Source organism: Arvicola amphibius, chromosome 8 (assembly GCF_903992535.2).
Source record: "Arvicola amphibius chromosome 8, mArvAmp1.2, whole genome shotgun sequence".
NCBI classification, from domain to species: domain Eukaryota; kingdom Metazoa; phylum Chordata; class Mammalia; order Rodentia; family Cricetidae; genus Arvicola; species Arvicola amphibius.
This window is the reverse complement of record NC_052054.1, coordinates 63,797,854-63,822,894: the sequence shown is the minus strand read 5'-3', so window position 1 is coordinate 63,822,894 and position 25,041 is coordinate 63,797,854. Positions and strand designations below refer to the sequence as shown.

The following is a 25,041-nucleotide window of genomic DNA, read 5'->3' as shown; positions in this document are numbered from 1 at the left end:
AGTAATATAAAAACATGATCATTCTAAAGAAAGCAAACAACAGATTCAAATCCCCATCAAAATTCCAACATAATTCTTGTATTTTTTTTCTCCAGTTCTGGTATTTGGAGACACGGTTTCTCTTTATAGGTCTACCCTTTGTAGACCAGGCTGCCTTCAACTCAGAGTTCTGCCTCCCTCTGCTTCCAGAGCAATGTGATTAAAGGCATGCACCACCACTGCCAGGCATCTTCATGGATCAAAAAGGGACAATTTTCAGTTTTATATGAAAATACACACACGCACACACACACACACACCACACACACGCACACACACATGCACACACACAAACCAGGATAGCCAAGACAAACCTGAATAATAAAGAAACTCTGGGATGATGCACTAAAAGCTTTAGCAGTAAAAACAAGACAGCATTGGAAAAGCAGATACAATGATGAATTGTGCAGTTACTGGGCTAAAAATCAGCTAAAAATAAAATTTTGGTGGACTTCCTGCTCCAGGGTGTTAACTCCCAAATCAGATGGCTTCGTTGATATGGCATACAGCGAGACAGACTGGACTGGTTTGGAAGCTTCAGAGGACAGAATGAAAGTGTGCTACGGAATTCTATAAGTGACATACATTCTCCAAACTGAGCTGTATCAGTGAATGAACACTAAGAGCATGGTTTGACCATTATGAGTCAATGTCTGGGAAACATTTATTTATGTAAAAATGTAATAATTTATTAGAAAAAAACTCACAAATGACCATAAAAGACAGCTTTTCCTTACACTGTATGGAATGCCTTTCCCTAAGTCCCACATCCTATTCTGTAGTTGTAATTCTAGCTGAATCCTTGCCTGATTATCAGGCAGGGCTGATGTTCTAACCCAATCATGACCCACAATTTCCATATCTCAACTTCTCAGCCTCTCCTTATACAAATGCTATGGTTTTGGCTCACATTTTACACATAAGAAACAGGACATGACTAAAATTCCAGGTCTGAAATGGGGTGTCCACAATCAGCTCACGGATGTTCAGGAATGGTTTCATGCAATCGAGCTTTGCTTAGTAATTATTTTGGACATACAAATCAGCTTAAAGAGTACTTATTAATGTAAACTTTGTTTAGAAGACAAAAAAGTTTATTTCCTCCAAAGTTGAGAAAAACTCCAATTAGTTTTTTTATTTGTTTTCGAAACCAAGTCTCTCTATAGCTATAGAGCCTGTCCTGGAACTAGCTCTTTTAGACTAGGCTGGCGGTGGTGACAGACGCGTTTAATTCCAGTATTTGGGAGGCAGAGGCAGGCGGATCTCTGTGAGTTTGAGGCCAGCCTGGTCTACAGTGCTGGAACTCCAGGACAGCCAAGGCTAGAGAAACGCTGTTAAAAAAGGAAAAAGAGCCCTAGGTAGGCGGGTTAAGAGGGAATACGTAGCCGGAAGTGGGTGTAGTGGGCGGGGCCAGGAAGAATGGCTCTGAAGAACCAGGCTGAAGTGACAGGAAATCCCGATAGTCCCTTTTGGACACGGGGAACCGCGTCGTCTGGAAGTGGGTGAGGAAGATCCCGCTGTGTGTTCGGGGACCTGAAAACTCCCCCGATTCGCAGCCTTTACGCCGGGTGGCCTGGGAAAGTCAGTCTGCAGCTCAGTGGGGTAACCGCAGCCCGGCGGCCCTGGAACCTCCCAGGTCAGAGGAGCTGCGGGGCTGGGACCCAGGAGGGAAGGGTTGGGGCTGTGCTCGCTGAAGCTGCTCAGGACTCTGTCAGCTCCTGCAGTCCTGCCCGTGGCTCTGGCGGAGGCGGCGGCAGCTCGCTTCTTCACCTGCAGCCAGGTGCTTTCTTATGCGCCACGTGCACCCCTTAAACTTGTTCATCCGTCCGTCACAGTTCTCGCTCTTGCTCCTCGCAGGCTCTCTTTCCTGGTCTCTGTCCGCCTTGGATCTATTGCTCATCGTCCTCCCTCAGCGTGTTCTCTTAGCTGCTATCCCGGCCTACCGCCAATGATACCCGATTTTCCACTTCTTTAGCCTTGTAGACTCTGCTTTCAGTATTATGTTGTTTGTGTCTTGGTATGCCGTGTTCTTATGTTACACCTAAGGACCAGGCAAGCCCAACATGCATGCTGCGAGAGTATATCAGGCCACACTATTTTATAGTTAGCAAATGCACCTTTAACAAAATTATAAAACATCTTTTAAGTATTTATGATCACTCACCTGTATCAGAAACATGTCTCTTTTGTTGAGGAAAAGCACTCTGCCTATGTACACGTGATCAACAATGTCAACAATGTGAACTTCTTGTAGGAGTGGGGATGCCTAGACCCTGCTCACGGGGCTTTAAGCTGAGATCTCCTGTTAAAGAACTGCAGCAGTTGGGATTCTGAGGGAAAAAATAGTTTTCTTGCAGTCTCCCTTGCTTCTGCTCTGGGTTCCTGGGAAAAACTACTCTGGCTGTGTGTGAGCTGTGTGTGAATGAGTCTCGCATCTCAGTAAACTGAAATCCAAGGAAAAAGAGACATTTTCTTTCTCTTTTTTTTTGGTTGGTTGGTTGTTTTTTCAAGACAGAGTTTCTCTTTAGCTTTGGAGCCTTTCCTGGAACTTGCTCTTGTAGACCACGTTGGCCTTGAATTCACAGTGATCTCTCTGCCTCTGCCTCCCGAGTGCTGGGATTAAAGGCGTATGCCATCACGGCCTGGCTAGAGACATTTTTCTTAATATTTTCTCTTACCTTGATCGTTTTCCTTTTGTCAGGTGTTAGCATCTTTACTTTTTGTTCCTTAAAAAGTTCCAGGTGTTCTCTGAAGAATCTCTTTCTCCTGTGCAGTCTCACATTGCTCAGTGAGTTCTGCTCATCTGGGAATCAGAACAAAGAGCCCTGGATAGTGAAGAGAGGAGACAATAGCAAAGGATCCAGGTTTGTTACAGTGATTGAGGAAGGCTTAAAGAGACTGGGAAGGGCTCAAGTGACAGAAAAATAGGAGATGAAATTGCTTTTGCCACATTCTGATTAATTCTAAATGATTCTAAAGAATTCCACAGAGAATAATCTCAGGATTGTCCTATTGGTATGTGTTTGAAGACTATGTATGTAAAAAATTAATACTCAGAGGTAAATATAATTTTATTTGACTGCATGGGAATGATGTCCCTCTTTAATTTCCATCTCTGGTTGTGTTTTTATATCACTATTAAGTGGTTTCATTACTATAATTTTTTAAAAGATTTATTTATTTATTATTTATACAGCGGTCTACCTGCATGTGTGTCTGCACACCAGAAGAGGGTACCAGATGTCATTATGGATGGTTGTGAGCCACTATGCGTTTTCTGGGAATCGAACTCAGGACCTCTGAAAGAACAACTAGTGTTCGTAACCTCTGAGCCATTTCTCTAGCCCCTCATTACTATAATTTTAACATCATGCTATTTAGTTGGGACTATTTAAGCCTCTTGGCTGATCCTGTACACAGAGTTTTTTGAGCATCTTAGAGTTCCTTCAGGTTCTTTTAGGTTAATTGTTCTATTTTCTAAAATAATACCAGCAAAATTTTGATAAAGTTTGTTTAATATCTCTGCTGAGTGTTTAAGCTCCATTTACATTGTCCTCCCTTTGATATTCCATTGTCTGCCTTCAATACACCATGGTTTACATTGCTACAAGTTTTATATATTTTGAAATTACCTCTGGGTTTGATCCTTCTGGCTTTGTCTTTACAGTTTTTTGGTTTCTCACAATTTTATAAATCTTAGGAATTTCTGACTTTCTGCATTTATAGAAAAACTGCCTGTAAGATCTTGGTATAAATTATTGAGAATATTTACAGAACATAAACATCGTTTTATATTTCTTCACGTTTGAATGAAAGAGAGCATGCATTCAGTGAGTCAGTGTTCACATGCCTCTTTTGTATTCTCTGCTCTTTCTAATGTTGATGTCAGTATTCTGGGTTTTTGGAGAAGACACTTTTTAAACATTGATCTCTACTAGGTTCGAAGAGTTGCTCTATTTTTAAGAAATAACCAAACTGGAGGATGCTCATTGAAGTTTGAGAAAACTGGGAACCTTCTGATGTTTAGTGGATGATTCTCTGCCGGGCTGCTAGGCATTATTGGTTTTCTGTTTATGGTCATCTTGCTCAGTGGTAGATATTGAAGCTTCCTGTATCATTGTGTATTTGCTTCCTACACGTCAGTCATTGATTGCTTCATGTAATTGGAAACTTGTAAAATACATTCATATTGATCACATACCTTTCTGGAAATGGACCCTTTGATCATTTATTAATATTCTGTGTTTTTTACACATATAGATTCGTCTTTTCCTGTTACCTACTATAATCATGACCAACCCTCGTCACAGGAAATCTTTATAAAGTTTCTTCATTCTTTAAAAAAAAAGTTTCTTCATTCTTAGCACTAAGTATGATTATGTTTGAAGTAAATACTTTCATAGGAAGTATATATTTTGATTTTAGGATCACTTAGGGCTAGTATATATTTTGGTTTTAGTATTATCCTGGTTTCATGTTTGGTTTGGTGCATATTATCCATATACATTTCAAGAAATCACTGAAGAAAATTATAAACATTATTTTGTGATTTTCTTTTGTATTATATTTCTTTTCCTCTTTCTATTTCATTGATAGTTTGCAATTTATCAATTTATTTAATTCTTTTAAAATTTGAGTAGTATCTTCACTAGGTTTTATCTTTTTTTTTTTTTTTTTTTTTTTTTTTTTTTTTTTTTTTTTTTTGGTTTTTCGAGACAGAGTTTCTCTGCAGCTTTTTTTAGAGCCTGTCCTGGACCTAGCTCTTGTAGACCAGGCTGGCCTCAAACTCACAGAGATCCGCCTGCCTCTGCCTCCCGAGTGCTGGGATTATTTTATTTGCATGTATGTCTGCAGGCCAGAAGAGGGCACCAGATTTCATTACAGATGGTTATGAGCTACCATGTGGTTGCTGGGAATTGAACTCAGGACCTCTGGAAGAACTATCAGTGCTCTTAACCTCTGAGCCATCTCTCTAGCCCTAGGTTTTATCTTTTTATTGTTAAAACTGCACACTGACTTTTTTGCTGTTGCAGTGAGTTGGATTCCCACTGAAGAACACAGTATCTGTGTTCTTCCTTCTGCCTTTTCTCCAGTGTTTGCTGTTTAACACCCTGAGTGTAGATACTGACTGGGCAGAGAATTGTCAGTGTACACAAGAGGAACATTTTCTTCATCAGTAAATGTGTGAATATGTGCTGTTTACATTTAGGCTATGCTACAGCTTTTTTGCATTGTCACTTTTTTTGGTTTATTTCTTGATTAAAATATTTAGTTTGCTTTTTTTTAACTTCTTGGTAAAATCTGGGCATATATGTATTGTACTATAAAATTTTTGCTAATAAATTTCACCATTTAATATGCTGTTTCTTTATACTTTCGGGTATACATTTTTTCAATTTCACACAGTCAAATTTCACCAATTCATTGATTTTCACCTATTTTCATTCTTTTATATGTGGATATGGACCTTTCCCTTCAACACAGGTTGATAAGGCTGTCATCTGTATGATAAGGTTTTGGTATTTTCAGTTGGTCACCCATGTTGGGTTGGTTCTGGATCTGCTGCTCATAGTGCTTTAGGTGTCTACTCTTCTGTCCCTGCCATGGTGCTGTTGTTCCTCTGGTTCTACAGTATCAACTGAAATCACAGCTGGGATGACTCAAGTTTTACTCTCTTTGTCCGGGCTTGCTCTGGCTCTTAGGGTCTTTGTTATTTGTAAGTAATGTAAATTTGTATTGGTTTCCTTTCTGTACCTGTGAAGTAAATCATGAGTAACTTGATTGTCACAGATTTTGAGCTAATTATATGAATTTTGTAACACTGTCCTTTCCATAAGAATGCATTCTGTTCTATGTGCATGCCTATTTTTCCCTTCTTCCAGTGTTATCCTCTATTCCTTCAGTGAATTCAGGTTTCTATTTCAATGATCTCTCTTGTGCTTGTTTTTTTTTCTTTTTTAACTATTGTTTTGATTGTTTACTGCTGTTTGAATTAAATAATAGAAGCAAAAGATAGAATAAATCTTGTCTAATTGGTTGGTTGAGTACATAAACAAAAGTTCTACCTCCAAATAGACATTGATATCTCCTCTTAAGTTTTATTTCTATAAATTTTGTTCAATTTTGATAATAAAATATTGATATTTAATGAATGCACATTTTAATTTGCTCATTCTTACCCTTTGGTCATGCCCTGTCTTATCCATGGGTAGATGTGTTTTCTTCCCTGTTGTCCTTCTCATATTTCATGTATGATTTGGGGCAGGTTTAGGCTCTGTACCAGGCTATGATGTGTTGGTAATTCTAATTGTCATGTCATATGGCAAAATAGTTTTTCATATGTCACCTTCTATTCTCCAGCTCTTAAATCTTTTATCTCCTCTTCTGTAATGTTCCCTGCAATTTAGATGGGGGGATATATAATTCCCATCATAGCCTGTGCAGTTAGCATTCAGTTCTTCTCAGTTTTTGATGAGGTATAATTCTCTGAAATAATTACTGTCCATTGAAAACAGTTTCTCAGACCCTTGCCGAAAGCACAAGCTGTGGTGTGATCAGAATCAGTAAAAGGCAGATTGAATATTTGTACATGTAACAGGATGTCAGTAGTGAATTCTGTATTAGAGCCTTTGACCTTCACCATCACAGGCTTTTGGCCATTCATGTATTTCCTTCTGTGAATCTGCTTCAGATCAAACCAGAAGACCTGTTACCCATAAAATAGTCATGCTACTATCACACCAATGGGCTTGTTTCACCTGGCAGGTTGGGATTATAGCACACAGCATCCGAATCTGATTGGCCTTTAATAACTCTGCCCCCTTCCCCAGCTTGCATAACAGTTTTTGACACTATGAATGCTACCGTGTTTGTATTGGGAAACAATTCAGGTTCTTGATTTAATACTGCTAATTTTGAAACACAGTATCTTTTACTGGAGCAGGAATTTTTGATTGGTTGCCGATAGCGTTGACATTTCTCAGCCTGTATGTTTTCCTGGTATTTTCCCATGAAAACTCATGCATTGCTGTGCCCATTTTTCCTTGCCATTCTGATGCTGACCATGAGCCCCTGTGCTTCAAGTTTTAAATATTGTAAATTCACCACAACTTTTTATTTAACCTGGCTCTCAAAATTCTGCTGTGCTGTCACTAAATTTTCATTTACATGAGCTGAGGCATATCCTGATCTTTCACTCTTATTGTAGTTGGTGAGATATTTAAAGAGTAGTGTTCTGGTAGAGTAACTTTGTTATCCATTTTCTTTGGTATTTTGGCTATTACAAAGTTCCTGGAGTTTAACTTTATCCATGCTTTTTAACTCCCCTGGTCCACCGCTTGCACCCGGAGCATTCTAGAGCGTGTGCACAGTTACTCATCATTCTGTTATTCCTAGTTATCCACATTTTTATTGCATTAGTCTCCTTGTATTTCATGTATGTTTTGAGGCAGATTTTTGTATCAAGGTAAAGTCAGCTTTGTGTGATGATGGTCTAGCATTCCTTTTCTTTCAGTTTTTGACAATATTCTTTTTTGAGGTTTAGTGTAGGAATTTGTAAAGGAATTAGAGAAAGAAGGGAACCCCCGCACCCTGGGGGCTCCCCTCCCAGACCCGGAATTAGGCACAAAGCATATCCAAATACCTGTTTTTACAGAGAGAAATTTTATTGAGCAGGAAAGAAAAGTTAAAATGACTACTTTCTGTCTCTGGCAGAAAAACAGCAGCAAATGACTTCGTAGGTGGAATATTTTTGTTGTTTTGTTTTGTTTTTTGAGAGAGGGTTTCTCTATGCAACAGTTCTGGCTGTCCTGGTACTCATTCTGTACACCAGGCTGGCCTTGTACTCAGAGATCTGCCTGCCTCTGCCTTCTGTGTTCTGGGATTAAAGGCGTGTGCCACCACTGCCCAGCTTCAGTTTTTTTTTTTTGTTTTTTTTTGACAGATCATGAATATCTTTATTGTCAAACAGCACATGTAGATTTCATCTTTTCTATGATCTCTGCATGTAGCACTAAGTGGGCAAGCAGCTTGCATGAGGCACGGGTGAGAACAAGAGCCAGGCTTGTGAATAAAGGGGTTTCATTTTCAAGTCCACTTTGTGAACAGGTGTCATGATTTTCATGGCTAGGACCATGGGTATGCTGGGAACCCAAGCATCTCTTCAGCTCGAACAAAAGAGAAAAAGCCATTCCAGAGAAAAAGGCCCCAATACTCCTTTTCACCCAGGAGCCAGAGAGAGACAGAGCCTACTGGCTTTTCATAGCAAAGCCTTTCTAGATCACGTCAGTGCTGAGTCATTATCAGAGAGTGTTTGTGCTTCTGGAGGCAAATTGAAAGTGCAGTGGAGCCACATTTATTCCCTCACATTTGTGGGTAGAGAATGCATTTCTAACAATCTGACCTAAGAAATGTGAAAGTTATCATCTCTTCAATCAACTCAGAGAAACTTTTCTAAACAGGACACATAGTCGATGCAAAAGCTCCAGTCAAATTAAAACTAATTTGATTCAATTAAAACGAATTTAATAATTGGCAAGTGCATGCCAGCTGCCATCCTGCCAGCCCTGTGAATGGGAAGAATTAGGTTCCCTCCAAATACTGCTGACACCAGCTTTCATTAGAAGAGCAGCCATTGATTTCCACTAATGTGAAATTGAGTCTTTGTTTACAAGATGCCTAAGGAGCATGACAATGGCTACAAATGCTGAGGTTGGCAGCCTGTGCCTTGCATGTTTGCTGGTTGAGTGGGCAGTTTTAAGGCAGCTTCCAAAACAGTGGTTTTCAGTCTTTAGTGAAAATTAGAGTCACCTGATTCAAAAAGAAAAAAAAAAACCTCTGTTGCCCATGCAACCCCCCTCCCACTCAGTATACCAGGACCTCCTGGGTGAGGACTGCGCTCAGTGGATTTTGGATTGCCTCTGATAGCAATGTGCACCTAAGACTGCATGAATAATGCTTTCTAGGACAAGGCCTTGCAAGTGTACTAGCCAGGCAGCCCAGGTGTGGGCATCAGTGAGCATTGCACAGGGCTGGATGTCTGTGCATTGGGGTGGATAGAACCAAAGGTACCCAAAGGCTTTCTGCTCTTGGATTGATGGCCTGACTCGATCTTACTTTTAGCATGATATTGATGTATCATGAGGAGGGCTTTGGCTTTTGTTAAATTGTCAGCTGGCTTCCTTGTAAGCCTGATACAGAACGGGTAGAATTCTTAAAAAGAGAAAAAAGGAAAAACTGTGTTAGAATGGGCTAAGATGCTTTGGTAAAGGAGACAGCAGATGAGGGAAAAGGGGAAGGGAACAAAGGAAAGGGGGCAGGTATATTTGTCCTAGAGGGACAGAACACTGCCTCTGAAGTGTTCTAGAGGGGACAGAGTGGTGACACATAGGCAAATGTCAGTTCATAAAGGTAAAGGGGGAAACTCTATGTTGGGAAGAGGTTATTAATTTGACATATTAAATAGTTGTACAAAAGGGGGCTTCTGATTGATAGACTTCAATTCTTCTATAGCTGGACCTTGGGATAAACCTTATGAGAATGAAGTGGTCAAATAAGGGAATAAGCCTTGTTGGCTAAATCTGGGGATGTAATCTAATGGGAGAGAGGGCAGGGCCTGCCAGAGGCACATGTTCCAGTGGGCTAGTGTCCTTTCAAAGAATTCAGTGCTGAAACAATCCAGTCCTCAGGCACTGTTAGTGGAAACTGACTGCATCAGTTTTAGTAGTTAGTTATGCCTGGCCTTGTTTTATGAAAGAGAAGTTTGAATTCTTCACTTGTCTTTAGGAAATCACCCTTTTTCTTCTCTTTTTCTTTCTTCCTTTCTTTCTTTCTTTCTTTCTTGCTTGCTTGCTTGCTTGCTTGCTTGCTTGCTTGCTTTCTTCAAGAAAGGATTTCTCTGTCTCTAAAGAAAGAACTTGAAGATATCAGAAAATGGAAAGATCTCCCACAATCTTGGATAGGTCAGATCAACATGATAAAAATGGCAATCTTAGGGGGCTGGAGAGATGGCTCAGTGGTTAAGAGCATTGCGTGCTCTTCCAAAGGTCCTGAGTTCAATTCCCAGCAAACACATGGTGGCTCCCAACCATCTGTAAAGAGGTCTGGCGCCCTCTTCTGGCCTTCAGGCATACACACAGACAGAATATTGTATACATAATAAATAAATAAAAATTGTTTAAAAAAAGGCAATCTTACCATCTTTTAATCTGTTGAGGTTTGCTTTGTTACGGAGTATATGATCCATTTTATTATTATTATTATTATTATTTATTATTATTATTTTGGTTTTTCAAGACAGAGTTTCTCTGTGGCTTTGGAGCCTGTCCTGGAACTAGCTCTTGTAGACCAGGCTGGCCTCGAACTCATAGAGATCCGTCTGCCTCTGCCTCCCGAGTGCTGGGATTAAAGGCGTGCGCTACCACCGCCCGGCATGATCCATTTTAGAGAAGGTTTCATGAAGTGCCTTGAAGTTATAATCTTTTGTGCTTTGGGTGCAGTGTTCTATAGACATCTGTTAAATCCATTTGAATCGTGACATCTGTCAGTTCTCTTATTTATCTGTGAAGCTTTTGCCTGGCAGACCTGTCCATTGGTGAGAGTGGGGTGTTGACTTCTTCTGCTATTAGTGTGTGAGGTTTGATGTGTGATTTAAGCTTTAGTAGTGTTTCTTTTACAGATGTTGGTGCTTTTGTATTTGTGGCATAGATAATCAGAATTGAGACTTCATCTTGATGGATATTTCAAGCTATGAATTTTGAAATGGCCGTCTTCATTTCTTTTGATTACTTTTAGTTTGAAGTGTGTTTTGTGAGATATTAGTATAGCTATACCACCTTGTTTCTTAAGTCCATTTGATTGGAAAACTTTTTCCCAATCCTTTAAGGTAATGCCTGTCTTTAAATTTAAGGTGTTTTTCTTGTATGCAGCAGAAGGATGGATTCTGTTTTCGTATCCAATCTGTTGGCTTTTGTTACAGGGTTGAATTAAAGACACCAGGATGAGGTAAAGGGGCTAAAAATCTGATGTCAAAGACGTCTACTCACCATGGGAATTGTCTGTCTATGTTTCCTTATTCTTCTCTAATCAATCCATCATTTCTCATATTTCCTTCTTGTTCTTCCTTGTTCTACCCATTACAAATATTCCCAGTCATATATACCCTAAAACTAGGAATTTTTCAGCCCTAGCGTGTTTCAGGGTCAGAATTCTTTTGCCCCATAGAAAATCAGATAAGGATTTTTACATATGCACCCCCACCCCCACAGATCCATGAGAGTGGCTAGTACACATCCAATTAACTTCTTAATGGAAAAAGTTAGTTAAGAAAGGAATTAAGCCATCAGGCAATTCTAGAGGTGAAGGTTAGTGTGCTATGCTACATTTTTAGGGGGTTAGTAAAGGGCTAAAAAATTTATTTCTAGTGTGCCACTTTTTTCTCTCTCCCAGAATGCATAGAATCAAGTAACCAAGCAACCTACCTAAGCAGTCATGGAGAATCTGATGGCTCTTGATCAGATAGCACATTCACTAGATGGCGTAGTTTCTACCGGCTTAAGTCTGGAGTTAGACTTACCTCTCTAAGGAAAGAAGAGACCCAGGCCTCTAAATTATCGGTTTCAGGCTATGCAGTTATCAGCCATTCTGATTGTGGGCATTGTGGGTCTTTTTCTAGGTTACAGTTAATTCTGCTGTCCTTGAGAGTAAAACACAAGCAGTAAACTTCCTGAACTAAAGTCATCAGTAAACCGAGATGAAGGTGAGCATAAGGAGTTAATAATCTTTTAAGTGGGGTAAAACCAGAATAGCAGCTTGGGCAGGTAGTAATTCTATGTCCTTGGGTATCTGTGAATATCTTTAATGGGATGCTCTATGCCTAGACCCTAAGCACTGACTCACAGGAAGGCAGATCTCTGCATTTACCTTGGAGAGAGGAACAAGGCCTGACAGTGGGAAACTGTTCTGAACTAGGGAATGAATTCCCAAATATGTAACAGAAAGGGAGTTAGCTACTGCAAAAAATCTACAGCAAGGAACAGCCATTTTATTCACAAAGCAATAATGCCAAAAGGCCTTGGTTTTTGGTTTAGCATTTATCAGATCCCTTGATTCTGATAAGTTGCTTGTGAAAAGATGACCGAGCAATTACTGTATAATGTTGAGGGTTGTGCCACCTGTGTCTTTTTTTTTTGTTTTGTTTTGTTTTGTTTTTCGAGACAGAGTTTCTCTGTGGCTTTGGAGCCTCTCCTGGAACTAGCTCTTGTAGACCAGGCTGGCCTCGAACTCACAGAGATCCGTCTGCCTCTGCCTCCCAAGTGCTGGGATTAAAGGTGTGTGCCACCACCGCCCGGCACCTGTGTCTTTTTTTTAGGTGAATGGAGTCCATTGATATTAATGGACATTAATGACCAGTGATTGCTAATTCCTGATGTTTTTGTTTTTTGTTGTTTTGGTGACATTATGTCTGTGTTTCCCTTCTTTGGAATTTGCTAGTGTGGGATGATCTGTTGCCTTTGTTTTTGTGGGTGCAACTAACTTCCCTGGGTTGGAGTTTTCCTTTTAGTACATTCTTTAGGGCTGGATTTGTGGATAGGTATTATTTAAATCTGGTTTTGTCTTGAAATATCTTTTTATCTTCATCTGTGGTGATTAAAAGCTTTGCTAGGTATAGTAGTCTGGGCTTGCATCCATGATATCTTAGTTTCTGCATAATGCCTGTCCAGGACCTTCTGACTTCCAGAGATTCCATCGAGAAGTCGGGTGTAATTCTGATAGGTCTGCCTTTATATGTTACATAGGCTTTTGCAGCTCTTAATATTCTTTGTTTATTCTCTGTGCTTAGTGTTTTGATTATTATGTGGCAAGAGGACATTTCTTTTTGGTCTAGTCTATTTGGTGTTCTTTAAGCTTCTTGTACTTTCATAGGCATGTTCTTCTTTAGGCTGGGAAAGTTTTCGTCTATGATTCTGTTGAATATATTTTCTGAGCTGGACTTCTTCTCTCCCTATTATTCTTTTTCTTAAGATTTATTTATTTATTATGTATACAACATTCTGCCTCGATGTATGCCACACACCAGAGGAGGGCGCCAGATCTCAGTACAGATGGTTGTGAGCCACCATGTGGTTGCTGGGAATTGAACTCAGAACCTCTGGAAGAGCAGCTAGTGCTCTTAACCTCTGAGCCATCTCTCCAGCCCCTCTCCCTATTATTCTTAGGTACAGTTTTTTCATGGTGTCCCAGATTTCCTGCATATTTTTTGTTAAGAATTTGTTGGATTTACCATTTTCTTTGACCAATGTATCTGTTTCCTCTTTCATATCTTCAACACCTGAGATTCTGTCTTCTATCTTTTGTATTCTGTTGTTTAATGTTTGTATCTGTGGTTCCTGATCATTTACTCAGCTTTTCCATTTCCAGAATTCCCTCAATTTGTGTTTTATTGCCTCTATTTCAGTTTTTAAATCTTGAACCCTTTTCTTCACTTGTTTGATTGTTTTTTCTTGGTTTTTATTAAGGGGTTTGTTGTTTTCATCTAATTTTTTGTTTGTCTTTTCCTCCATTTCTTTAAGGGAATTTTCACTTCTTCTTTTAGGGCTTTTCTTCATAAAGTTATTTTTAATGTTATTTTCTTTTGCTTCATCAGCGTTGGAATGTTCAGGTCTTACTATTATAGAACCACTGGTTTCTGGTTGTGCTGTATTGCTCTTTATGTTGTTGAGTGTATTCTTGCACTGTTTTTCTCTAATCAGAACAGTTGGAGCCTGTCCTTCAAGGGGTCCCTCTTTCTCCAATTGGTGCATTTGGAGGTTGTGGCTCCATTGATCATTTTTTAAGGAGCAGGCAGGGCAGAGCCTCAGGTGATCACTCCTTGCTCCTCACTGGGCAGGTAGGCATGAGGCTCAGGTGGTGCCTCCTCCAGATGCAGATGGAGTTATGTGATCACTCCTTTTGGTACAGGCAGGTCTGAAAGCCATTGCTGTCTGCTTCTAAACCTCTACAGCCGCCCTGCACTCTCTCTCTGATGCTTTGGGATTGAAGCTGGGACTGTCATCCCTCTCCCTCTCCTTCCTTCCCTCTCTCTCTTTCTCTCTTTCTCTCTCTCTCTCTTTCTGTCGGTTCTGGGCCTGGACAGGAGCTGTGCTCCCTCTATCTCTGACGTTCCAGGCTGGCACTGGGGCCTCCCCTGCTTTACCTTTTACTCTGACACTTCCAGGCTAGGGTCCTAAATTACTTTTCTAATTGATATTATTAATAAATAGAGAAAGTAGTAATTTTGTGTGTTAGTTTTGTTCTTTTTGATAATATGTGAAGCACTTAGTAAATCTAACATTTTCCCGTAGTGACACTGGAAAGTTTTTGCATGATCACATCATCTTTAAAAAAAAATTTGGTACTTTTCCTACCTGTTTTTTCTTGGTTTTCCTTACTTAAATTTTTCTGACTGACTCTTATGCCTCTAGATTCACTAAGACTGGAGAGCATATGTTGTCTTACTCTTCTTTTAGTTTTTCTGTTAATGCTATTAATATTCCCCCCATGCACTGTACCGTTGGCGTCATTGTAACATACCTTCCCTTTACTGTGTTCTGCTGTGTTACATTTCTTCATGGTTCCTTTAGGAGTTTATCATACAATCTCTTGGTATTAGTCCTATGACATAGTTCTTAATACTTGTATTTTCATATCATGGGACTCTTATTCATGATTTGTTTTTTAATATTTTTGTGGATAAAATTAGAGGTAGTAATTTTCTTATGTCTGGTAAGAAATGGTAGTTTTCTGGTTTTACATGTTGGAAATAATCTGTTACTCCCCAGCTCTCCTATTCATCTATTCCTTTTGTAAAGTGCCTTATTTTCTGAGTTGTCATGGTTAATTTTCCTCTGATTTTTCTATGTAAACTTGCCTCTAATTATCATCTGCAGTGAAGCTTGAGTGGATGGCCTTCTTCATTTTATAACCTTTATTATGCACTTCCTTCTCCATGGATTTTAAGAGCCCATGTTTCTGTGTGCAATGATAAGGTTCATAGTCATTTTATTTCATCACTGACATCACTGAGCAATTTATAGGAAAGTAGAGTTAGAAGAGACTCGTTTTCTTAAAACCTAATAGTAAATATTTTAGCACCCAGAGAACACAGATTCTGGAAGTATTATGTGGTTTGCTCTTGCCAGAAAGTTGCTTTGTCTGTGAGGAGATGACAGTTGCAGTATTATGGTTTTTCTCTTTTTGTAATATTATGTCACACAGTGATGATGACTATGTTGACAACTGAAATGTACTTGTCTCAGGACACCTTCTATTCAAAACTCAGTGGTTAGCTCTCTTTAGAAAATTCTTATTTTTTCTTTATCTTTTGTTTCCTTATTAACAAGGGGCATAATAAGCACTGCTGTGCCCACTTTTGTATGGCATTATGTGGAATATAATAGTGGTGGTGCACAACTTTAATCCCAGCACTCGGGAGGCAGAGGCAGTTGGATCTCTGTGAGTTCGAGTCCAGCCTGGTCTATATGAGTTAATTCTGGGACAGGCCCCAAAGCTACAAAGAAACCCTATCTAGCAAAACCAAAAACCAGAAAAAACAACAAAAAAAGAATTTTCCAGAGAATACTAACTTAGTGCTGCACATAAGCCATTAGTTTTCAAGCATAAACAAATGTCCCACAGCCATTCAGTCCCAAAGAAACACATAGAAACCTACATTAATTATAAACTGTTTGGCCTATTAGCCCAGGCTTTCTTATTAACTAATTCTTACATCTTACATTAACTCATAATTCTTATCTGTGTTAGCCACATAGCTTGTTACCTTTTATCAATGAGGCATTCTCATCTTGCTTCCTCTGTGTGGGGGTGATGACTGCAGGCTGAGCCTTTTCTCTTCCCAAAATTCTCTTGTTCTGGTCACCCCGCCTATACTTTCTGCCTCGCTACTGGCTGATCAGCATTTTATTAAACCAGTAAAACTGACAAATCTTTACAGGGTACAAGACCATTGTCCCACAACACTTTACTCTCTTTTCCTTTTGGAGAAAGAAGGCCCTCTCTGGCCTGTGTTTTTTTTTTCTCTCCCTAAAGGTTTGTATTACACAGAGCGAAATTCTGAAAAGCTGTATCAATGTTTCTATTTCTTGCTTTAAAATAATATTTTATTTACATATATGAGGGTTTATCTGCATATTATTCTATATACTGCATGGTGCAGTATGCCCCTCCATCCCAGAGGTCAGCACCAAACCCTTGGCACTGAAATCAGACACTGTAGCTAATTGCCATTTGTTTAGAGAGAATTAAATTAGGTTTCTCTGCAGGAATAGCAAGTGCCCTTTATCTCTGAGCCATGTCTTCAGGCTCCAGGTTTATATTTCTGGTGAACACTTATGATAGTATATAACCCTGTGTATTCCAGTTTTTGAAAAATGAAGTTTTAATCATAAATACTTATCTAAGCTTAAGTCATGTTAGATGAATGAGCTCAAATACTGAAGTGAAGAATAAAGTTGAAATTAAGAGGCTTAAAATTTCATCTGAGTCAATCACATGAGTAATAATATATTCAAAATTAATGAAGAATTAGAATATTTCTCATTCTATTTAAAACATTTGTTTTGGTAATAGAAAATATTTGTACTACATCTGAATGCACTGTCATATAGGCCATGTATTTACATGTATATTTCTCATTATTCTGTACTGAAATACTGTGTGGAATTCATGAAATTGTTATCTATCTGTATTGTTTGTATCAAGAATTTGAAAATGTAAATAACATTAATGTTGTATAAGTCTGCTTTTTCTATTTACTTCATGGTTGTAAATATTTCTCAAAGCATATCTTCACAAACTTGGGTTCTGTGTGTTTGGAACATTGGATATGTGCAATGATTTTAAACTTCTTACTCTCAAGAAAAAAAATGACAAATCATCCATGAATTTTGCATTCCATCCGGGCGATGGTGGCACACGCCTTTAATCCCAGCACTTGGAAGGCTTCTACCTATTTGTTCTAGAAAGGGAGCATCATTATACCAAGGCCTCAGGATCTCCACTGAACCTTTTAGATTAGAGTCAGGTAAACCCAGCTTCAAACAGGATTGATCTAATGTCCATATTCAAGTAAGGTCAGCAGTTGTATAATGTCGAAGCATACCTTTAATCATTACAGCTTTAACATCTGAGATGTGGCTCTGGGATTCTGTTTCTTATCAACACATACTTCATAAAGGTACTTTCCTGTATCGAGACCTTAAATGTGTATGTTATATTCCGTAAAAATTTGGTGATTGCAAGACTATTATGTCACCCTGTGTTTACAGAGATTGAAAATACAATAAAGACTGAACATTTTAGAAAATACCTTTTATTAAACTTAAATTATAATTTTTATTTTATATAGATATATCCCTGAGTGTTTGTGTGTGTGCACGTGTACTGTATATGACCCCTGCCTATGAGGTTCATCTGAGAGCATTGGATCTCCTGGATCTGAGATTTAATTCTGTTTTTTAGTACCATGAGTGAAAACTTCAAACTGGACACAAGTTTTTCAAATTTATTGATTGTGGCACATCTTTTTTTTTCTGCTACTCAGGTCTTAGAATACATCAGAAAATTCATGGAGGAGAGAGTCCTAATGGATGTTTGTAATGTAGTAAGTCAAGTCCTTCTATATATTGTCTCTGAAAGAATAGCAACACAGTACTTCTAGAAAAATTTTGACCTTTAAAATTTGCCATGTCTCATCTATATCATAGACATGTCTCTGTCTCTAATTCTTTAGGTTTCTTTTACTCAAGATATCAGTTGTGGAGCAGTGCCTGGTAAATAGATAATTCTCCATTGCAGGGTCTGTTATCCTTCAGAGATGTGGCTGTGGACCTCTCTCAGGAAGAATGGGAATGTCTAGACTGTGCTCAGAAGGCATTGTACATGGATGTGATGTTAGAGAATTACAACAATCTACTCTTTGTGGGTAAGAATTCTCTTATTGTAGAATTCCTGATTCATCCTTTTCATTTACCTAATTTGTATATATGTAACTCTTTGAACGTAGATAATCCCAGAAATGAGGAAAATTCTGGTTACTGACATAACTTTTTAATAGTGCTTTATTTACATTATTCTATATTTTCTAGAATAGTAACCAATCCTATATTCTCTGTAGTCTTTTTAGCCCTCCTATGTAATATAGAAAGAAAGTTTCAAAGTTCAAAGAATATTGACTGTTAATAGCAAGGTAATATATTGCGGAACTCATAATAATTAGAATGTTTTTATTTTGCTACTGCCTTAAACTCTTCCTATTTCTGATTATAAACAATGCAAGAGGTTTTAGAAAAATCTGTTGTTTGTGCGAATGTTGTTTTTGTTTATTTTTGAGATGTGGTTGCTATGTTTAGTTTGGTGCAGTATTATTTTTAATATTTGCACTTTGGAGGCTCAAATGGGAGGACTTGGTGAGTTCCTTGCTAACCTGGAATTAGCTGACATAAGTTGTACTGTGTGATTGTCTCGAAAACATAAGAAATAGTGAGACATTCTTCATATGATTCTTCACATAGCTTATTTCTCAAATTCTTTACTGTTCAAACACCTGTTTGTCTTACGAACTACAAGGTACTGCGTTTAGATAAGAATGAGAAGGCTATGCATGGGACTGATGTAGATCCTCTACATATGTATGACAGTTGTTTAGTTTGCTGTATTTTTGGGACTTTTATCAGTTGGATCAGGGCATTTACCTAACGCTTTGGCTTACTATTGGGAAGTTGTTTCTCATAATGGGTTGTGTTGCTCAGCCTTAATAGAAAGGGAGGAGCTAAGCCCTACCCACACTTAATATGTCAGTGCTTTGTTGACACCCATGGAAGGCCTGCCTCTTTGAGAACAGAAACAGAGAATGCCTTGATGGGGGGATAGACGGCAGGCAGGGAGAGGAATCAGAAAGAGAGGAAGGAGTTGACACTACAGTCAGGATGTCAAATAAATGAAAAATATTGAAAAAAAGGATAAAAGGAATGAGTTGGCCATTATTGGCCCTTGTGATTTGATATAAATCAGATTGGGGATTCTTATGAGCATCCATTTAATGATTATGAAGTAGAAAATTCCTCTGTTAAAAGCTCTGTCCCTGAAAGTTACTAGTTTATATGTTGTAGAAAACCTAAGAAAACATCAGTTGGTGAATCTGTTACTCATGCATTAATTGCTATTATTCACAATTGTACTAATTTTTCAGAGAACCATCACATATGTGGTAAATGTGAGAAGGTCTTGCATCAAGGCACAAAGCATTTTATTCATGATCATGAAAATATCCAAGAGAAGTCGTATAAATGTAATGAGCTTTGCAAAGTGATTCATGAGCCCTGCCAGTGTATAGCTCATAACACAAGTGATACTGCAGACAATTACAAGTACAGATTTAGTAACCACAGAAATGCCTCTGGTGAAACCTTAAACCTCAACAAACACAAAAATGGAAAAACTGGAGAAGAATCTTGCAAATATAAAGACTCTGTAAACTGCTTCCATCTGTGTTCCATCATTAGCCAAAATCAAAGAACTCACACAGGAACGAAAAAGCACAAAAATACCAAGTATGATAAATATTTTGATTCTAAACATAAACTCAAGCTAAAACAAACCAATAGTGGAAGTAAATCACACCAATGCTGGAAATGTGAAAAATTATTCAAGATTCACTCAACTCTCATTAGGCATCAGAGAGCACATACTAGAGAAAAACCCTATAAATGTACAGAATGCAGTAAAGCCTTTCTGCATTTTTCACAACTCGAAGTCCATTACAAAATCCACTGTAGAGAAAAACTCCACAAATGTTCAGAATGTGGTAAGTGCTTTTGTCACACATCAGACTTTGAAAGACATTACAGGATCCACATTAAAGAGAAACCTTATAAATGTACTGAATGTGACAAATCCTTTCTGAGTGCCTCCTATCTTAGAATACATCAGAGAATCCATACAGGAGAGACTTTCAAATGTAGTGAATGTTACAAATGCTTTACCACAAAAGACCGTCTTAGAAGTCATCAGAGAATCCACACAGGAGAGAAACCTTACAAATGTGGTGAATGTGAGAAATCCTTTCCCCAGAAAGTTCATCTTATGTCTCACCAGAGAACGCATACAGGAGAGAAACCTTACAAATGCAGTGAGTGTAACAAATCCTTTACCACAAAAGACCATCTTCGAACTCATCAGAGAATCCACACAGGAGAGAAACCTTACAAATGTAGTGATTGTGACAAAAGCTTTACAAGTGCCTCAAATCTTAGATCACATTTAAAAAGACACACAGGTGTGAAACCTTACCAGTGTAATGAATGTAACAAAAGCTTTAAAAGTGGCTCAAATCTTAGAATTCATCAGAGAATACATACAGGTGAGAAACCTTACAAATGTGGTGAATGTTACAAATCCTTTACAGAGAAAGGGGCATTTAGAAACCATCAGAGAATACATACAGGAGAGAAACCATACAAATGTAGTGAATGTGACAGATCCTTTACTGAGAAAGGGACATTTAAAAATCATCAGAGAACACATACAGGAGAGAAACCTTACAAATGTACTGAATGTGACAAATCCTTTGCCAAAAAAGTGGCATTTAGCGTTCATCAGAGAATACATACAGGAGAAAAACCTTACAAATGTAGCAGATGTGAAAAATCTTTTGCTGGGAGAGGCAATCTTAGAACTCATCAGAGAATCCACACAGGAGAGAAACCTTACAAATGTAGTGAATGCGACAAATATTTTAACACAAAAGACAATCTTAGAAGTCATCAGAGAATCCACACAGGAGAGAAACCTTACAAGTGTAGTGAATGTGAGAAATCCTTTACCTGGGACTCATCTCTTAGGATTCATCAGAGAACACACACAGGAGAGAAACCTTACAAATGTGGTGAATGTGACAAATCCTTTACCACCAAAGCCAGTCTTAGAACTCATCAGAGACTACATACATTACAGAAACTGTAGAATCGTGGCAAGTGTGAGAAATCCTTTTTTGTTGGTACAACTCTTAGAATATGTTCTGGAATATTTGGTCACACTTTGAAACCCAAGTGTTAATACCAGCCTTGGATCAGTAGTAAGAACACGGAACTAATTGGCAAGAATTAGCTATAGAGAGTATGAAGCGGTATGGAAGACTGATAGATGCACAGGAAAGAGTAGGGAGTGACTTGGGGTTTGCAATCTTCTGAATAGAGATGGTTGAAGAGACACTTTCTTCCTGGGTCTCTGGCCAAAAAAGAAGTTCATTGGTTGCTTCTTGGACTTTCTGAATTAGCAAGTTTTCACCCTAACATCTGACCACCAAGTCTTTATTGGTAAATAGAAAAACAGAGATATAATTAAAAACTATGCATGGTAGCTATGGCAGAGCCAATGACAGTAGAACCAAAAATCCCACCAAGCCACAGCCTGAGCAACAGTGTTTAATGCTGGTCCGTGACACCACACTCAGATGCAACTGTTAAACTTATGGGAAAACATTAACACATCAGAGAATATATACTAAAGAGAAACCTTATGAATGTAATAAATGAGAAATCCTTTACTATTTGCTCTTTCATTAGAAAACAGTAGAGAATTCATTCATGAGAGGAACCTTACAAGTTTAATTATCTTAGTTTGGGTTTTATGCCTCTGAAGAGACATCATGAAAATTCTTTTATTTTTATTTTTTATTTGATTTATTTTTTTTAAAGAACACAAACTATCTTTTCATTTTATATACCAATCCCAGTTCCCACTCCTTCCCCTCCTCCCATTCCTCTACTTATCTCTCCCAACCCAATCTATTCCTCAGAGAGGGTAAGGCACATTGTTATGGGGGAAGGTTCAAGACCCTTCCTACTATATCTAGGCTGAGCAAAGTATCTATCCAAAGAGAATAGGTTCCCTAAAAGCCAATACAAGCAGTAGGGATAAATCTTGGCAGTGGCACCTGATCCCGCAATCTGCCCAAGCCATACAACTGTTATTCAGAAGAACTAGTTTGGACCTATACTGATTCCTTTCTTGTTCAGTTGGAGTTGGTGAGCTCCCATTAGCTCAGTTAACCTATTTCAGTGGGTGTCCCCATCATGGTCTTGACCTCTTTGCTCATATTCTCACTCCTCCCACTGAAGAGTGGGACTTTAGGAGCTCAGTCCAATGCTCCACTGTGGGTCTCTGCTCTTGTTTCCATCAGTTGCTGAATAAAGCTTCTATGGTAACATTTAAGATATTCATCAATCTGATGACAGGGCAAGGCCAGTTTGGGTACCTTCTCCTCTGATGGTTAGGGTCTTAGCTGGGGTCATCCTTGTGGATTCCTGGGAATTTCTCTAGTGCTGGGTTTCTTGCTAGTCCCATAATGGGTCCCTCAATCAAAATATCTTTTTCCTTGCTCTCATCTCTGTCCCTCCTCCATCTTGACTATCCCATTCCCTCAAGTTCTTCTCCCCTTCACCTTGCCTTCTCCCCCAACCCATGCTCCCAATTTTGTCAGTTATCTCATCTATTTTCCCTTTCCAGGTAGATCTATGTATGGCTTTTTTTAGGGTTCACCTTGTTACAGCTTCTCTAGGATAATTAATTGTAGACTCACTATTCTTTGCTTTACAGCTAGTATCCACTCATGAGTGAGTACATACCGTGTTCATCTTTTTGGTCTGAGTTACCTCACTCAGGACTTTTTTCCCCATCCATTTGCATACAAATTTCAAGATGTCAGTATTTTTTACCACTGGGTAGTACGCTAATGTGTAAATGTGCCACATTTACTTTTTCCATTCTTTGATTGAGGGGCATCTAGGTTGTTTCCAGGTTCTGGTTATTAGAAATAATGCTGCTGTGAACGTAGTTGAAAAGATGTCCTTTAGTATGATTGAGCATCTTTTGGGTATATGCCCAAGAATGGTATTGCTGGGTCCTGAGGTAGGTTGATAAGCAATTTTCTGTGAAACTGCCATACTGATTTTCAGAGTGGTTGTACAACTTTTCATTCCCACCAGCAATAGAGGAATGTTCCCTTTACTCCACATTCTCTCCAGCATAAGCTATCATTGGTATTTTTGATCTTAGCCATTCTGACTGGTGTAAGATGGTATCTGAGAATCATTTTGATTTGCATTTCCCTGATGGCTAAGGATGTTGAACATTTCCTTAAGTGTCCTTTGGCCATTGAGATTTTTTCTGTTGAGACTTCTCTGTTTAGGTCTGTACCCCATTTTTAATTGGGCTGTTTAGAATTTTGATCTCTAATTTCTTGAGTTCTTTATATATTTTGGGGATCAGTCCTTTGTCTGATGTGGGGTTGATGAAGATCTTTTCCCATTGAATAGGCTGCCTTTTCGTATTATTGACTGTGTCCCTTGCTTTACAAAAGCTTCTCAGTTTCCAGAGGTTCCATTTACTCTCAGTGCTTGTGCTGCTGGTGTTATATTTAGGAAGTGGTCTCCTATGCCCATGGATTGAAGGCTACTTCCCACTTTTGTGTCTGTCAGGTTTAGTGTGGTCAGTTTTACATTGAGGTCTTTAATTCATTTGGACTTGAGTTTTGTGCATTGGTATAGATATGAATCTATTTTCATTTTCTACATGTTGACATCCAATTATGCCAGCCCCATTTGTTGAAGATGCTTTCTTTTTTTCCATTGTATAATTTTAGCTTCTTTGTCAAAAATTAGGTGTTCATAGGTGTGTGGATTCATATCCTGGTCTTCGGTTCAATTCCATTGGTTATCCTGTCTGTTTTCATGCCAATACCTGTAGTAGGAGACTGCTTGTTCATTCCTAGCTGCCCAGACTCGAAATAATCACACAGAAACTGTATTAATTAAATCACTGTTTAGCCTATTAGCTCTAGCTTCTTTTTTTAAAAAAAAATGTTTGTTTATTTATTTATTTATTATGAATACAATATTCTTTCTGTGTGTATGTCTGCAGGCCATACAATACAGACCTCAATACAGATGGTTTTGAGCCACTATGTGGTTGCTGGGAATTGAACTCAGGACCTTTGGAAGAGCAGGCAATGCTCTTAACCTCTGAGCCATCTCTCCAGCCCCTAGCTCTATCTTCTTACTGACTAGCTCTTATATCTTAATTTAACCCATTTCTATTAATTTCTGTATCGCCATGTGACTGTGACTTACTGACAAGGTTCTGTTCAGTGTCTGTCTCTGTCAGGGCTACATGGCTTATCCTGACTCCACCTTCTTTCTTCCAGCATTCAGTTTAGTTTTCCCTGCCTAGCCCCACTCTGCTGTATCACTGGCCAAGGCAGATTCTTTATTCATTAACCAATAAAAGCAACACATATACAGAAGGATTTCCCACACCATTTCCCCTTTTTGCTTAAATAAAAAGGAAGGTTTTAACTTTAACATAGTAAAATTACATATAACAAAACAGGTATCAAGCAAGTATTACAGTTACAATATTTATATCTACTTTATCTTTTATCATAACTAAGGAAAACTATACTTATCTATTCTTCAACTCCATCAAAGACTCTAGAAGGATATAATATTACCTAAGATAACAGAAAGTGCATTGTAAGCAACTTCCAAAACTGGAATTGACAGAGACATCTTGCTGCCTGGACAGTCACCCCAAGTTCCTTTGTATTGTTGGAGAATCCATCTTCATCCTACAGGCCCATAATATTCAGTAGTCTTCCACAAAGCAGGAAATTTGAAGATTTATTCTGTCTTGTAATGGCGAAGTCCATCAGTTGCTTTTTTCTCTGTCCTGCAGAATGTCTGGCAGACTCTTTCATGAAGCAGGAACCCTGAAGGACTGTCTCACCTTCTTTAGGCAACTTCAGCAGTCATTTTTCTGTGGATTCTGCAAATCCAGTTCATACAGCACAACAGCAAGCAGTCCAGGCAAGAGCAGTTTCTTGCTCAAATAGCTAACCAATGCAATAAAGAGGCTCTACTGTGCCCATTATCCTCTTGAAGTAGATTAATG

The 25,041-nt window shown here is 38.6% G+C and overlaps 1 protein-coding gene across 1 annotated transcript; it reads left to right on the top strand.

Moving 5' to 3' along the window:
• The first annotated feature begins 1,459 nt into the window (after positions 1 to 1,459).
• LOC119821041 (oocyte zinc finger protein XlCOF6-like) lies at positions 1,460 to 22,156 on the top strand. Its single transcript, XM_038339857.1, has 4 exons — positions 1,460 to 1,675; positions 17,636 to 17,695; positions 17,890 to 18,016; positions 19,283 to 22,156. Exons 2-4 carry the CDS (start codon positions 17,660 to 17,662, stop codon positions 21,052 to 21,054), a joined length of 1,935 nt encoding a protein of 644 aa, XP_038195785.1. The 5' UTR covers positions 1,460 to 1,675; positions 17,636 to 17,659; the 3' UTR covers positions 21,055 to 22,156.
• The last annotated feature ends 2,885 nt before the right edge of the window (positions 22,157 to 25,041 follow it).